At 55.1% G+C, this 15,509-nt stretch overlaps 1 protein-coding gene across 4 annotated transcripts; it reads right to left on the reverse strand.

Moving 5' to 3' along the window:
* Positions 1 to 226: 226 nt before the first annotated feature.
* On the reverse strand, positions 227 to 15,181 carry CCM2L (CCM2 like scaffold protein). 4 transcript variants are annotated; one of them, XM_066235071.1, is made up of 10 exons: positions 15,064 to 15,181; positions 14,404 to 14,562; positions 12,028 to 12,111; positions 11,747 to 11,927; positions 10,497 to 10,954; positions 6,620 to 6,755; positions 4,859 to 4,922; positions 2,264 to 2,393; positions 1,816 to 1,954; positions 227 to 881 (listed from the first exon to the last, which is right to left on the reverse strand). In XM_066235071.1, the coding sequence occupies exons 1-10, from the start codon at positions 15,091 to 15,093 to the stop codon at positions 562 to 564; spliced, it is 1,701 nt and encodes a 566-aa protein (XP_066091168.1). In that variant the 5' UTR covers positions 15,094 to 15,181; the 3' UTR covers positions 227 to 561. The 4 variants fall into 4 exon arrangements, with proteins under 4 accessions (XP_066091168.1, XP_066091167.1, XP_066091169.1 ...); XM_066235070.1 differs by having other exon boundaries at positions 11,747 to 11,930; XM_066235072.1 differs by lacking the exon at positions 14,404 to 14,562 and having other exon boundaries at positions 11,747 to 11,930; positions 15,064 to 15,132.
* Positions 15,182 to 15,509: the final 328 nt, after the last annotated feature.

Here is a 15,509-nt window from a genome sequence, read left to right on the forward strand (position 1 = left end):
GAATACTACCGGAGACTCGGAGATTCCAAGTCCTTCTCCTTCTCTCAAACTTCAGCTTCTCAAACCCTAGAGCAGCGATTTGCAACCTTCTCCATCTCGTGGCACATGTAAACTAATTACTAAACTCGGCGGCACCCCCCAAAAACTATATTTTTTGCCAATCTGACAAGAAGGAAATGAGTATAATTTTGAATCATTCACACTGGATGGCTATTGTCGTGTTGGCTGCTATCATTTTTTATTTGACAGTCTAAGGGCACAGAGGCCAGGGCCCTGACTGAACAGTCAGGTGTTGCACGAGTGAAAATGCTTGCAGCACACCCGTGGAACACCCGCCGCGGTGGGCAGTGGGAGGAGCCGAGCCTCCCGGCTCCGGGGAGTCCTTTCTCCGTCGGCCAGCAGGTGGAGCCCACTCCCCACCCCTCCCCTGGCCTCCAGACAGCTGGGCGGTCCGGGGAGGAGGGGCGCCGCGGTGCGGAGCCTGGAGCCCTGGGACAAGAGGGACAACGGAGGGCCGCTGCTCATCCCTTCCCCACCTTCCCCCTGGGCAGTGGCCGTAGGCTACAGATAGTTGTCTTCGGCCTCGGCCCCGCTCGGAGAGCCCCGAGACTCCTCGTCCGTGCTGTAGTCATTGTCGTCGTCGTCAGGGGCCAGCGCCTCAATGTCGTGCGTGATGTCCGCCAGCAGCCGGTGGAAGGTCTGCTCCTCGGGCCGCTGAGCCGCGCCGTCGTAGCTGCGCACCGCTGAGGCCGAGGTGGAGCTCATGCTGCGCTTGATGCGGCCGAAGCTGTCGGTGAGGATGCCGCCCTCGCGGATGCCCACGCCCTCCAGGAAGCCTTCGAAGTAGCCGATGTCCTGGTCCAGGATGAAGGGCCGCATCCCTGCGGGCCAAGGGGCAGGTCACTCCTCGGGGTTCAGCCCCTTTCCCTCTCCACCTTCGCTGGAGATCTGAATTCAGGTCTCAGCCCCGCCACCCACTGGCTGGTGAGGCCTTCCACAAGTTCCACTCGCAGAGCCAGAGAATGATGACGTACACGTATTCTCCGCACCCCCTACGTGCTCATTACATGTTAGCTTATTACTGTTATTACTGTTATCACAATTGTTCCGTTCCCATTCTTGGTTGTGTGACCCTCGTTAAAGGGCTCCTCTGAGCCTTACTTTTCTGGTGCGTAAAATTGACATAGTGACCCGTCTTCTCCCCGTAGGGATGTGAGGGTTAAGTAAGGTACTTAGCGCACACGGAGTGCCCCATAAAAGAGAGAGAGAGATCCTTTCACTTCAGTCACGACTTACTATGTGATTTCAGGACTTTGCTTTTCTGGGCCTCAGTTTCCTCATCTGCAAAAGGGGGGCAAATAATAGTTTCTACTTCCCAGAACTAAGGCCATTTGACGAGATGACGCTTGGCACATGGTCACGGCCAAATACAGGTTAACAAATTAATATTAACTTTCTCGCTTGTTTTATTAGCCTTCCTTCCTAGCCGTGGGACCTTGAACAAGTTCCTCAGCCTCTCTGAGCCTCAGCTTCCTCAGGGGGTAAGGTGGGAAGCCTCATTCCTCTCCCAGCTCTGCTGTGACCGTGAATGGCTATCCCAGGGCTGTGTGCTGATAGGCTCTGTGACTACAGGCACGTCCCTTCTCCTCTCTGCACTTCAGTCTCCTCTCTATGCTCCGTGGAGCTCGTGGTCTTGGCCTTCTCAGTGGTTGAGAGAGAAGGAATAAACATTCCCAGCCTGCTGACTGACCAGAAATGGCACAGACCACACGGGGGCCTTGGCTGACCCTTGAGGGGGTGGGGCAGGGGGCTCACCAAGGAGGAAGAACTTGCGCCGGTCTCCGTAGAGCTTCAGCAGTCCCGAGCAATAGTCCTGGATGGGCAGCCCCATCCGGTAGCCCCGCAGCAGAAGGGCAAACTGCTGGATCTCAGCGGGCCCCAGCTTGCTCCGCAGCTGTGGGACACCATTCAAGATTGATCCCGGGATCAATGCAACCCCCAGCCCACCGCTGCTCGAAAGGCCCAGAGCCTCTCTAAGGGTGCACACGACCCAGCACTCCTCTGAAAATGCTAGCTGACATTAGTTTAGGCCTTTCAACGAGCCGGCCTCAGTAGACCCCCCCCCAACCTCATGTCCCACCCTGACTTTTGGGGTCCTATGCTTCAGTCGCGTCCAGGATTATTCACGATCCCTGAAATAGCCCACGTTTCCCCCAATCTCCAGGCCTTCGCCCGTGCTGTGTGCACCAGTGTCCCCGCTCACCGTGACCATGTAATCCTGCAGCTGCTCGAGGCCCAGGCCGCTGTGATCACTGCCGCTGCAGTGGGAGTCGTGGAAAGAGGGTGTGGACGTGCCGCTGTAACACGCTTCAAATGTGTCCTGGGAGCCATTGCTGCAGGGACAGGCAGAAAGGGGCCCTTACTTACCTCCCTCTGGCTCCTCCCCTGTAGTAGGCGGAACAGGGGAGGGTATAGCTATCAGTGCTCTGGGCCTGAGACCTCGTCACAAGTCCCATTTTCTCCTTCAAGGCCCTCGTTTTTTGGGGCCCCTGGCTGCCTCTCAACCCTCTTCTCATTCTTGCAGTTTGTGTTCAGGCCACCCTGAATTCTCTCTTTTCCTCTATTACTCCAAGTACCTCTTCACCTCAGGGCCTTTGCACATGCTGTTCCCACCACCTGGAATGTCTCTCTCCCCCTAGCTTTTCCTCCCTCAGCCAGTTCTTATTCATTATTAGATTTTTAAAATTTATTTATTTTTTACAGAGACAGAGAGTGAGTCAGAGAGAGGGATAGACAGGGACAGACAGACAGGAACGGAGAGAGATGAGAAGCATCAATCATTAGTTTTTCATTGCGCGTTGCAACACCTTAGTTGTTCATTGATTGCTTTCTCATATGTGCCTTGACTGCGGGCTTTCAGCAGGCTGAGTAACCCCTTGCTGGAGCCAGTGATCTTGGGTTCAAGCTGGTGGGCTTTTGCTCAAACCAGATGAGCCTGCGTTCAAGCTGGCGACCTCAGGGTCTCGAACCTGGGTCCTCTGCATCCCAGTCTGATGCTCTATCCACTGCGCCACCGCCTGGTCAGGCCATTATTAGATTTTTAAACGTTGCCTTCTCAGGAAAATTTTCCCTGATCCCTCCAGACTGGGTTAGACCCTCTCTCCAATGTGGTCACAGAGCCTGTAAATCTGCTCAGAGCTGGCAAGGACTTCCAGCTCTCTCCCCAGCAAACATGCTCTCTGACCACTCTCTCCCTCACAGCCTCTGCCGCAGACACAGAGGCTTCCTGACTGATTCTCACACACGCCCAGCTTTATCCTGCTTGAGAACCTCGCACTTGCTGTTCCCTCTGTCCAGAATGCTCCTTCTCCAGGTCTCATTTCAAGTGTCCTCGCCTCCGCGAGGCCCTCCTGTCTTGGCACTCTGAGCCTCTCTCTTTCGTGCTTATTATGATTAATGCTTATTACCATTAAATAACGACTTCATCGTCACCTGCGCTAGACTGTGAACCGTGCAAGAGCGGGGACCTTGGCTTTCTTCGCTCGCTGTGCGCCCGCTCTGTACTAAGCACGGCTCTCGTCCTCGTCTGTTCCCTACTGCATTCCTAGCACGCTGCACAGTGCCCGGCATGTGGCCGGGACTCAATAAATGCTTAACAAAAAGTCAGCCTGCCTCTTGGTCTTTCCATTGTCCCAGAACCATCTTCCGTGACCTACAGGGAAGCAGTGGAGCTTAGTGGTAAGATTATTATTTTTTTAAATCCTACATTTTCCAGCCTTGCTAGTTGCGGCCATGTGACCATGTGCTGGCCAATGAGCTGTAAGCTTAAGTTGTCAGTGGGAATTTCAGCAAAGCTCTCTCTTTTTCTTTTTTTTGTATTTTTCCAAAGCTGGAAACGGGAGAGACAGTCAGACTCCCGCATGCACCCAACCGGGATCCACCTGGCACGCCCACCAGGGGGCGATGCTCTGCCCACCAGGGGGCGATGCTCTGCCCCTCTGGGGCGTCGCTCTGTTGCGACCAGAGCCACTTTAGCGCCTGGGGCAGAGGCCAAGGAGCCATCCCCAGCGCCCGGGCCATCTTTGCTCCAATGGAGCCTTGGCTGCGGGAGGGGGAAGAGAGAAACAGAGAGGAAGGAGAGGGGGAGGGGTGGAGAAGCAGTTGGGCACTTCTCCTGTGTGCCCTGGCCAGGAATCGAACCCGGGACCCCTTGCACGCTAGGCCGACGCTCTACCACTGAGCCAACCGGCCAGGGCCCAGCAAAGCTCTTTAAAGAGGCCCCTGGCACGGTACCCCGATGGCTGGAGCTGTAACCACGTAACCACCGCGGGGCAAGAGGTGGCCTTAAGGATGGCAGCGCATGCTGAGGAGGGAGGAAAAGAGAAGCCCGGGCCCCTAACAACCGCAAGACCATGCAGGAACTGCTGGTCTACGTATTATACGTGAGAGACAGGAGGAAAGCCTCCAGCTCGCCTCAGCTATGCCTTTTTTTAGGCTTTCCTATTACATGGAGCCTAAACTAAAGAAAAGCAAAATGATTTCTCAGCATTAGCGCCTTTAGGACCCTGCAGGCACTGTTGTGGATGACTGGGAGAGAGAAACACAGGCCCACGTGAGCCCCCTTCTGGGTTCTGTCTGCACCCCAGGCCTCTCAGGGGTGTGGATCCGGTGAGCTCGTTGGAACTCAGTTTAGTCCCCACCCTCAAGGGCCCAGGTCCCAGCACAGATCAAAGTGGGGTCACTTTCTTCCACCCCATCTTGCCCACAGCAGGCTCTAGAATGCCTAGGGAAGCAACTCTGTTTATGCACAGGTGTGGGGGGGAGCCAGAGCGGGGTCCCCGGAGAGAGCGGTACCCACAAGGAGCTGCAGCAGCTGAAGTCTGCGTCATAGGCGTACGTCCCGTCGGTCCTGCAGCTCTCACCTGGGACCAGCAGACAGAGGGGCTGTCAGAGGAAGCAGAGCGGGGGCCCGCAGCCCTGGCTCCTCAGGCCTCCACCTCAGCCCCGCCCTGGGGGCGGGACTGTGGCTGAAACACAGGTGGCCTCATAAGCCACTGGAAGGACATCAGCTCTTCCTCTGTGATGAGAGAGCTTCTGGCCGTGACTCCTGCCCCCGCTCCCTGCCTCACAGACTCATAGCCAGCCTGGGGCAACTCACCTCCCATCTCCTGGTCCTCAACCTCCTCTACACGGGGGCCCCACCTTCCTGAGACCCTCAGGGGCGTCTCGGGTGTAACAGATACGGAAACAGGTGAGGGAGTATTTTGTAAACTGTATGTGTTTGAGGTGGGACAAAAGAGACCTTTGAGAGGGAAGGAACTCAAAACCTTGAGAAGAAAGCAGCACCGCTGACAGAGAACTGGCTCTTGACCTAACCTTGTCATCTCACGGAATCCAGGGACTATCCTCACTCAATGTCACTCCCTCAGGACACTCCCCTGAGGGCACCTCCCAGGCCGGGCAGGTTCCTCATCATAGGCTCTTATAGCACGACATGTGGTTACACTGTATTTCTGGACCTATTTAATGACTGTCACACTAGCTCAGCAAGGCAAGCCACTTCTGTTTCTGCTCGGCACTGTAATCTAGTGATTAGCAGACACCAGCACATAATAGATGCTCAATAAATACTTGTCAAATAAATGCATTTCCCAGAAGAATTGCTGCATTATCTCCCATATTTGCCTGTCACCCCTGTGTCAGTTAATGAATTATCCCAGGTTCCCCAAACCACAGTTCCTACAGATGGGAGTGTCCCCAGAAGGACAGAGCCAGCTCCTTGTCGCTGGAACTATGCAAACAGGGACCATGCTAAGGGGGGCTGTGACTGAGGAAATTCCCTTAGTGGCCTAGAAGGCAGCGTGGGGAATGGAGCTGTGGCAGATAGAAGCTTCAGAAGCAGACATACCTGGGTTTGAACCCTGACTCTGCCACTTGCTAGCTCTGTGTACTTGAGTCATTCACTGACTACTCTGAGCCGTAATGTCCTCCTCTGTAAAGGTGCAATCGAAAGGTCTTAGAGACTTCTTTCATCCATTCAAAACGATGCTTCCTGAGCATCTGTGATGTCCCTGGCCCCAGGCAAGGCCTACGGGATACAGTGGCAAACAGGACAGATGAGGCCGCAATAAGGATTAAATGAGACCCGGCACAGCGATACTGTGTGTGGTGCATGGCTGTGCTCGGTAACTGCCTCATTTATCATGGTTATTTACGGGTCTAAGTCCCATTCCAGGCTGACTGCATTCAAGGTCTGGCCTGGAGGGCTTGGTTTTGACCTACTGTCCTCATGGGACTAGCCAGCTCGGTAAAGAGACAACGCACGACCTTAGCTTTCTGCAAAGGCAGGGACACCAGAAACAAGAGAGAGGGGGAAAAGCTTCAGCTGCGAGGGGCTCACTCGGAATCTGACAACCAGAACAGCTATGAAGAAGCTGGGTTTGAGGTCATCATGAAAGCTGACGTTTTTTAAAACTCCGTATCATGGAGCACACTGGAATTGCAGTAAGATGAGAACCCCTAAACTGGCTTTCCTTGGCCCTGAGTCTTGTTGCCTCGCCCCTCCCCTGGTCTTCTGGGATGTTTCATGGGAGAGGCGGCCAGGAGTCTGAGTACTCACTGCGGCTGCAGAGCCACGGCCGCTCGGGCGTGGATGTATAGTGGTAGCCGGCCCGGTCCACACACTCGATGGTCTGGTCCCCATAGATGAGCTGCAGGACCTGACAGATGAGGGCGCAGGACTCCTCCGCAACATCCTGGCCCAGGGAGGAGGACAGAGCTCAGGCTCTCTCCTGGGGCCAGGATGCCCCTGCTCCCTAAAACACAGTGCGAGGAGGCTCACAGAGGCACACGCACACCTACAAAGGCCTTTAATAAACCGGCTTTGAGGACAGTTTCCACCCAAAAGGCTACTCTCTGGGTCTCAGACTCCCTTATAGAATCCAGTGATGATTCTAACCCTTCTTTTCTGAAAAGATGCACACATGCACCCGCCCCCCAGTTTCTGGCGGATTCATGGACCCTCCTGACGCTTATCTAAAATAAGCCCTAATTTGTTGTTGCTTACAGGTAGCAAGGTGAAGCCAAAAGAGGTAAACCGATTAGCCAGAACTAGAACCCAGGTCTCCTAATACCTAGTAGAAGGAGGAAGAATTAAGCATATAAAAATTTTAGGCTTAACATAATTACTACACTCCCAGATGCCCTATTTCAATATGAGCTTCCTGGGATCCAGGGCAAAAATGAAAGCAGGGTGAATACATCAAGTTCAGTTTCTGGTAGAAGGAAGGAATTTAAGTTCTTGGGTGAAATTTTCTGGAGCCTGCAAATCTGAAGAATTCGCTTCTTTTTTTTTTTAGATTTTATTTATTCATTATAGAGAGGAGAGAGAGAGAGAGAGAGAAGGGGGAGGAGCAGGAAGCATCAACTCCCATATGCGCCTTGACCAGGCAAGCCCAGGGTTTTGAACCGGCAACCTCAGTGTTTCCAGGTTGACGCTTTATCCACTGCGCCACCACAGGTCAGGCGAATTCGCTTCTTAATCGACCTCTTTATGCCGCCCAGCAAGAGACACAGAAAGACCACAGAGGAGAAAGAAATCATCTCCATGAAGGTATTTCTTATTTTGTGGCTCTAAAAAAAGCTCAGGTGTAAATTAAAATGTAAGCCAGGATAGGCATTTTGGGGTGGGGGTGTGTATGCTAATCATTAAATCAGGATTGAGCCCTAAAATAACCCTACAAAATGGACAGGGAAGAGAGGGTCCTTATTTTACAGTTAAAGACACTGAGGCTTAGAGTGGCTCAATGGCTTGCCCAGGCTCATAGAGCAGGCTGGGGTGACCTTGGTTCATATTAGCACCCAAGTGTTTGGGCTCCAACTCCTGTGCCCTCCTTCCTTGGGGCCACAATGTTTCAGATGGGAGGCCAGAGGCTACGACACTCCTGGAAAACAACTTCTCATTAATCTATTTATTCTACACATTCTGCTTTAGTCCGGTTGTGTGACAGGTCCTGGGCCAGGCTCGGGGTCTAAGAGGTGAATGAGGTCTGTACCCTAAAGTTCTCACAGTTCACTGGGATAAAGAGGGCACAAGCTCACTTTTCCTACGGAAGATGAACTTTCTTCCTAATTATCACTGCAACCTGCTCGCTTCCCTGTTGGTCCCTATCGGAAGGTATAATAATGTGATTTAATCAATCTACTCATTCAATATTTACTGAGTACCTGTTACATGCCAGGCACTGTTCTAAGAGCCAGGGATGCCACAGTGAGCCACCTGGAACCCACGGTTCTCTGACACTCTACAAGGAGACCGGTCTGTCTAGCGTGCAGTGGATAAAGAACGAAGAGAAGAGACAGAGATGAGGCCAGAGAGGAAAGGGGGGTGGTGGCTGGAGCCACTGTCATAAGGCAGATGGCCTTATAAGCAATAGCAAGGACATTGGCTTTTATTCTGAGTGAAATGGAGAGTCACTGAAATACTCTGAGCAGTGACATAATGTGACCTCATTGTTAACAGGACGGTTCTGACTGTGTGGAGGAACAGATTGTAGGCAAGGGTCAAACCAGTGAGAGGTGACTGCGTAATTCAGATTACAGATGGGGTGTGAGCCTGGTTGGGGACCATGGAGGGTGGGGAGAAATAGATGTGTTTGCATTTTTTTTTGTATTTTTCTGAAGCTGGAAATGGGGAGAGACAGTCAGACAGACTCCCACATGCGCCCGACCAGGATCCACCCGGCACACCCACCAGGGGCGAAGCTCTGCCCACCAGGGGGCGATGCTCTGCCCCTCCGGGGCGTCGCTCTGCTGTGACCAGAGCCACTCTAGCGCCTGGGGCAGAAGCCAAGGAGCCATCCCCAGCGCCTGGGCCATCTTTGCTCCAATGGAGCCTTGGCTGCGGGAGGGGAAGAGAGAGACAGAGAGGAAGGAGGGGGTGGGGGTGGAGAAGCAAATGGGCGCTTCTCCTATGTGCCCTGGCCGGGAATCGAACCCGGGTCCCCCGCACGCCAGGCTGATGCTTTACCGCTGAACCAACCGGCCAGGGCCTTGCATTATATATATATTTTTTTTATTTGTTCATTTTTAGAGAGCAGAGAGAGAGAGAGAAAGGGGGAGGAGCAGGAAGCATCAACTCCCATATGTGCCTTGACCAGGCAAGCCCAGGATTTCGAACTGGCAACCTCAGTGTTTCCAGGTCAATGCTTTATCCACTGCGCCACCACAGGTCAGGCGCATTATATTTTTAATATAGGGCCAATAGGAGCAGGAGCAGCTCTAGGGGAGAATACTGGGAGCTCATCTTTTGATGTCATTAGACCTTTGAATGAAGGGGCAGAATGGAGAAACATGTCTGGAGATTTGATGAGAGAGAAATTTTGGGGAGCTCTCAGTGTTTTAAATGTCCCAAGACGAGAGGGGACCATTAAAAGTGTGTGTCAGAGGGAAGAGGATCAAGGACTAAGCCTGGAGCGCTCCAGCCTTAGAGGCTTAGAGAAGGGGAGGGGAGCAGCTCCTGAGAGGGAGTAGCTGGGGACAGGATTTAGGAGGGAAACCAGGAGAATGGGGAGCACTGGGAGCCAAGCGAGAAAGTGTATCAAGGAAGAGCGAGTCAGCCCCAGAGCGTAAGTTTCCTGATTCTTATCCATCTCTGGACTGGCACCACGCGTTTTGTTCAACGGTTCATATACAGAAGGAGTCGGGGACCCTGGGTCAGAGGAAAAGCTTAGAAGCCCCAGAGACTGAAGGGGTTCGCAGGCCATGAGCTCCCTAAGGGAGGACACCAATATGTCTCGTTTATCTTGTATCCACAGCACCTAGTCCAATACCTAGCACAAGTAGGCGCTCAATAAATATGGTCAAATGAATAAAAGCAAGGGTAAATGTGAAGGATGGGTGGACGGAGGGTAGGTGAGGAAAGACTGGCAGGAAGGCCTTAGGTGACCCACACAGTCCCCAAGAGAACACGCTCTGAACTTCGTGAGTCCCAGTGTTGAAATCACCACCTGCTCCTGTGTGACCTTGCGCAAGTTACTTGTCTCTGGGTCACGGTTTCCTTCTTTATAGAATGGGGATGGGGATGGTTGAAATATTCGCCTGTACGGGTTATTGTGAAATGAAATAAGTTAATGCTGGTTCTGTGTCTGGTATGGGGTCGCTCTCGGTTTTGTGATGGTGATTAGTGTCCTCGTGATTGTTACTGTGGTAGTGTGGACACTGATGGAAAAGGAGTAAGGTTAAAGGAGAGACTAGAGTAAGTCTATCTTGGCCACTTTGGCCACTAGGCAGAGAGAGGTCACTTTGAGCTTTCATCCCACTGGGACAGCAAGAAAAAAGTGTCCTGGAGGGGTCCAGGGCTGGAGCTGAGAAGCCTTTTGGCGTCACTGGCACACAGTACCCAAAATCCTAGGGAGGGCCAGAAAGAAAAAGGCCCTCCCACCCACAACGCGCCCGGGAGGCGGGGAGCAGCCGGCGCGGGCTGCCCTCGGGCTCACCCTGTTGGCCACAGCCAGGATGACAAGGTTGCAGTAGGCGTCGGGGCTGGGGTCCTGCGGGTCGAGAGGGTTGGAGCCCGGGTGGCGCCGCTCCCAGCTGCCGCCACCGCCCGCCTGTCGCCGCTCCCAGCTTCCACCTGGCTTGCCAGCGCCGCCGCCGCCGCCAGCGTGCCGCCGCTCCCAGCTGCCGCTGAACGTCTGCCGCCGCTCCCAGCTGCCCGACGCGCGCGCCCCGGCGCGCTGGCGCTCCAGGCTGCCGCCGCCGCCGCCCCCCGCCCGGGCCTCGGCGCCCGCGCCGCCGCCCCACGCCATCCGCCAGTCCAGGCTGCAGATGGTGTGGCGCCGCTCCGTGGTGCCCACCCGCCGCTTCTCGGGAGCAGCACCTGGCGGGCCTGGCTCGCGCCCGGCCCCGCCGGGGCTGGCGTCTACACCGGCCGGCACCGGGTCCACGCCCAGACCTAGGAGAGGCCGGGTGACCGTCAGCCGCAGTAGAGCGGGCCGAGAGCGCCCTCCCGAGGCCACCTGGGGGACCCGAGGGCGCCCCTGGCCTCAGGCCCCACCCGGAGTTTAAAAGTCCTGCGGCCCGCCCCGCCCTCACTCCGTGCGTTTCTTGTCTGGCCTCGGGCTCCATCGCTGGTTGAGGGTCCGCAGGCCATTCCCACCTGCCCCACCCCACCTCGGCGTCCCTAACCTCAGGCCCTGCCGGACGGCCTAAGGGTGGTCAGGCTGTCTGTCCCCTGTGTACCCTAAACTCCCCCTCTCCCTAATCTCGGGCCCCCTCCTTGGATTACGGCTTTTCCCAAACCCCGCCCCTGGGCTCAGGCCCGCCCCTAGCTTGGCAGGGGCTGAAGCCCTCCGCCCGCTACTTTAGCTCCGAGCTCGGTTCCCCATACGGTCCCGCCCCTAGATCAGACTCTTCCCCTCGCCCGCAGTTCCACCCTGTCTTGAGCCCTGCGGCCACGCCCCTCGCCACGCCCTTTAACTTCACCCACGGGACCGCGGGATGGTGGGTCAGGCTGCCCAGTCTTCAGCCTCAACCTCGGGCTCGGTCTTCCTGCACAGGAGCATGGCCTGACCCTAGTCTTAGCATGGGGTGGGGATCCCTTCTCCATCTCCCCCTCATCCAGCCTCAGGCCTCGCTCCTGCCCTGGGTGACACACATTCCCACCACGAGACGTGAGACTCCTGTCCCCTTCGTTCACCTCCCGGCCCCGGCCCGGCCCGGCCCCAGCAGGCTCCAGCCGCTGTACCTGTCTTAAGCACCAGCAAGTGCAGCGCGTCGTCCTGCAGGTAGGAGGCGGCGGCGATCTCGTGCGTGGGGATCCGCAGGATGAGCTCCTCGTTGTCGCGCCAGGTGAGCAACAGGCAACGCGCTGACAGGCTCAGGATGCTGTCCTGCTCCGCCGTCGTCTTCAGCGGCAGCTCCTTCAGCTGCTGCGGGGTGGGTCGGACCTCCTGAGTGCCCGGGGGGCCTCGGATGGGAGAGGGGGAAGGGGACAGACCCCGCCCGCTCCCCTCTTCGGAGCCTCACCCTGGCGGTGTCCAGCAGCTGCAGCAGCTCATCCCGGCTGGAGGGGTTCAGCGAGGAGTTCACCCAGGTGAGGTGGCCCAGGAACTGGATGGCCAACAGGGATGGGGTGGGGAGAGGGGTGGGAGAAAAGCAGAGAGAGGTCACCTTGAAGTCGTGGAGGACCCTGACCTCCTCATTGGCACGGTGCAGATAAAATATCTGAGTTACCAGTGAGAACCTGGTAGTAACTGTCATGGAGCCCGCCGCAGAAGCCAGACACAGTCCTGAGAGCTTTGTGCACACTCCCTCATTCAGCCTGACACAAAGAGTGAGAAAACTAAGGCACAACAAAGGTAAATGACATTGCCAATTTATATCACTAGAAAGGGCAAAGCGAGTCCACACACCAGAGCCCACACACTGCCTGCTAGCTTGTATTGCCTGAACACAGCTATTTAGCTACGATGGAATCAAAAGTCACTATAATAGCTTGAAAGAACTGACCACCTGTGAATTCCTCCTTGGCCTGAGTAGCTCTGTTCATCCACCCCAAGCACCAGAATCAACTGACTGTGCAAGTCACTCACCCTCTTTGTGATCTTGTTGCAGAAGTCGAATGGAAAGGAATAGATGTAACAAACTGGGATGCATTTTTGTCAGAAAAACAATGCCCCAAATCAATAAATTGATTCTTCATTTATTCTGTTATAAGTTGATGCTATCACTTAACATGTTATTCCATCAATATAAGAATTCACCTTTTTCATTGTTTTCATTTTTATTCTTCTAGGTTAATTCACTAGTCAAACCTTTTCTTTTTGTTCTGTGTGAAATTTCAGTCCCCACATTTTAAGTGGATTTATTTGTTAGCGTTTCCCTCTGGAGAGGGTTGCCAGATAAAATACAAGATTCCAGTTAAATTTGAATTTCACATAGACAACAAATACTTTTTAAAGTGTTTTTTGTTTGTTTACTTTAGTATTTTTAATCCCATGCAGTATTTGGGACGTATATTAGCACTATATTCATTGCAAATGTAACCGTTTTTGCTAAATCTGATATGCAAGCCCATATCAATCTCCCTTGGGTAATGAGGATTTTCCCCTGCTCCTCATGGTGTTCATGAAACGGCATTCAAGCCTTTGAAGGGTCTAAGTGCCCTGGGACTTGCCGAACTGGGCTCCTTTTTTAAATTTTTTTTAATTTTTTTATTTTTCTGAAGCTGGAAACGGGGAGAGACAGACAGACTCCCGCATGTGCCCAACCGGGATCCACCCGGCATGCCCACCAGGAGCGATGCTCTGCCCACCAGTGGGTGATGCCCTGCCCCTCCGGGGCATCACTCTGCCATGACCAGAGACACACTAGCGCCTGGGGCAGAGGCCAAGGAGCCATCCCCAGCACCCGGGCCATCCTCGCTCCAATGGAGCCTCCGCTGTGGGAGGGGAAGAGAGAGACAGAGAGGAAGGAGGGGGTGGGGGTGGAGAAGCAAATGGGCGCTTCTCCTATGTGCCCTGGCCGGGAATCGAACCCGGGTCCCCCGCACACCAGGCCGACGCTCTACCGCTGAGCCAACCAGCCAGGGCTGGGCTCCTTTAACCTGGACACTGCGTAGCAACAACATCACTGCGGTGACATCTCACGGGAAAGTGTGGCTTGTTAGTACACAGAGCTTTTCCCCATTGGCTCCCCCTGGGGGTCAGTTCTGGGCCCGACGTTGAGATGGGGACACGGAAACTGAGCATGGGCAGGTCACTTGCTGAGGGCCCACAGCACGAGGCAGGGGCAAGGCTGCCCAGACCTCTGTCCCGAGTCTCCCTTGTGTGAGATGGGCCCGGCCAAGGGTAGGTGTGGGGGAGGTACCGTCTCTCTTGATGGGGTCCAGGACATGCTGCCTACCCCCAATCTGGCACATTATTAAAAGTAACTTAAGCTGAAGGAGTTTGAAAAAACACTCTGACCTCCCCACTCACCATTCCCTGAAAACAGGAAATAAACCTACATGAAGGGTACCTGTACCAGGAGGAAGGGAGACACCTTACCATCCTGGTGGGATCTGTCACCCGAGACCCAGAAGACGAGTCTATAAACAAACCTTGTTACTTCTTCACCCTTCACTACCCCTCGCCCAAACCCCTCTGCCTTGTCAATTCTTCACACATTTATCGTTTCTTGGTCAAAAAGGTATGAAAGCGTCCTGCTCTGGTCACTTCCTGGGGTTTTCATTCTCTCGTGACGGCTCCCGTGGACATGTATAATAAAACTCGAATAAACTGTGCACCCTTTTCTCCTGTGAACCTGTGTTTGTCAGTTTGATATTCAGACCCAGCCAGGGGCCTTACAAGGGTTGAGGATCCCTTTGGGCCCACTGCGTCTCCTCCTTCTGTACGCACGCACCTTGACCTCTTTCTCTAGATAGTCACACAGCAGGATCTGGGGGTCGATGTGGTAGTCAGGGGGGTACAGGGGAATGGAGTGCAGGGGCCGACGGCTCACGCTGCTCCGAATGGGCGCCCGGCGCCCAGCCTTCGGGAACATCAGCCTTAGGAGCGGGCCCTGTGTAAAGATGGTGGGGTGGGGTGGGGGAGGCTAGATCAGAGCCTGGCAGAGCAGGTGTCTCAAGCCGGATTGGAAGCCTCAGAGCGCAGCATGGTTCCCACAGAGGTCCTTCTCTCTGGGGAGGGAGGGAGCGGGGGAATGGGCCCATTGTTGTCTGTCTGGTCCCCTCTGAGAAGCTATAGGAGGGATTCCCTCCCCAGGAATACCAGGGAAGGAGGTCGGGAGGACCTCCCAAATGAATCTGTCAGGCTGGGGTCCCCTGGAAGGTGGCTGTCTGTAGAGTCCGGGGATAACAGAGGCCACTGAGAACGGGGGAGACAAGTTAGGGAGGGAGTTCAGAGCCCAAATGTCTGAGCGCCTAAGCGAGGCAAGGCGGGTCCTTGCAGGTGAGAAGCCAGGCCCTGCGCCCCCCCACCCAGCTGTTAGTCCCACCCCAGGCTTCCTGCTGCCCGGCTCTGGGACGTCTCTGCCCTGTATCCCTCCCAGCCTCCCACCTACCTTTTTCCCTTTCTTGACTTCATATTCCATGGTGCAGTGTCCCTTCTCCTCCTGCGAGCCGCCCGGCCACCCCCTGCACCCGCTCCCCTCGCGCAGTTCCTTTGTTCCTTTTCCTGCCCCGTCGGAAACTCCACCAGCCCCGGAGTTCCTGCTCCTCCTGCGTGACAGTGAGCAGAGGTGGGGCGGGCGGAGGCAGCCCTGGGACCCCTCGGCCGAACAGGGGGAGCCCAGCCAGAGCGACTGACCTGGGGAGACACCTTGAACGCCTCCAGCCAGAGGCTTGCTGTTTGGGGGGCTCGGGGGCTGAGTGAGGCTGGGGGGGGGTTCCCTAAACTAGGAGTCAGAAAAATCCCAAATCCCGCCTGTCCGTCTACCGCTGACCTGGCCGAGTGACCGTAGCAAGGCAAGTCAGGTCCCCCTTTCACAGACTCAGTTTCCCCCCTCCA

This window comes from Saccopteryx bilineata, chromosome 6 (genome assembly GCF_036850765.1).
Source record: "Saccopteryx bilineata isolate mSacBil1 chromosome 6, mSacBil1_pri_phased_curated, whole genome shotgun sequence".
Lineage (NCBI taxonomy): Eukaryota > Metazoa > Chordata > Mammalia > Chiroptera > Emballonuridae > Saccopteryx > Saccopteryx bilineata.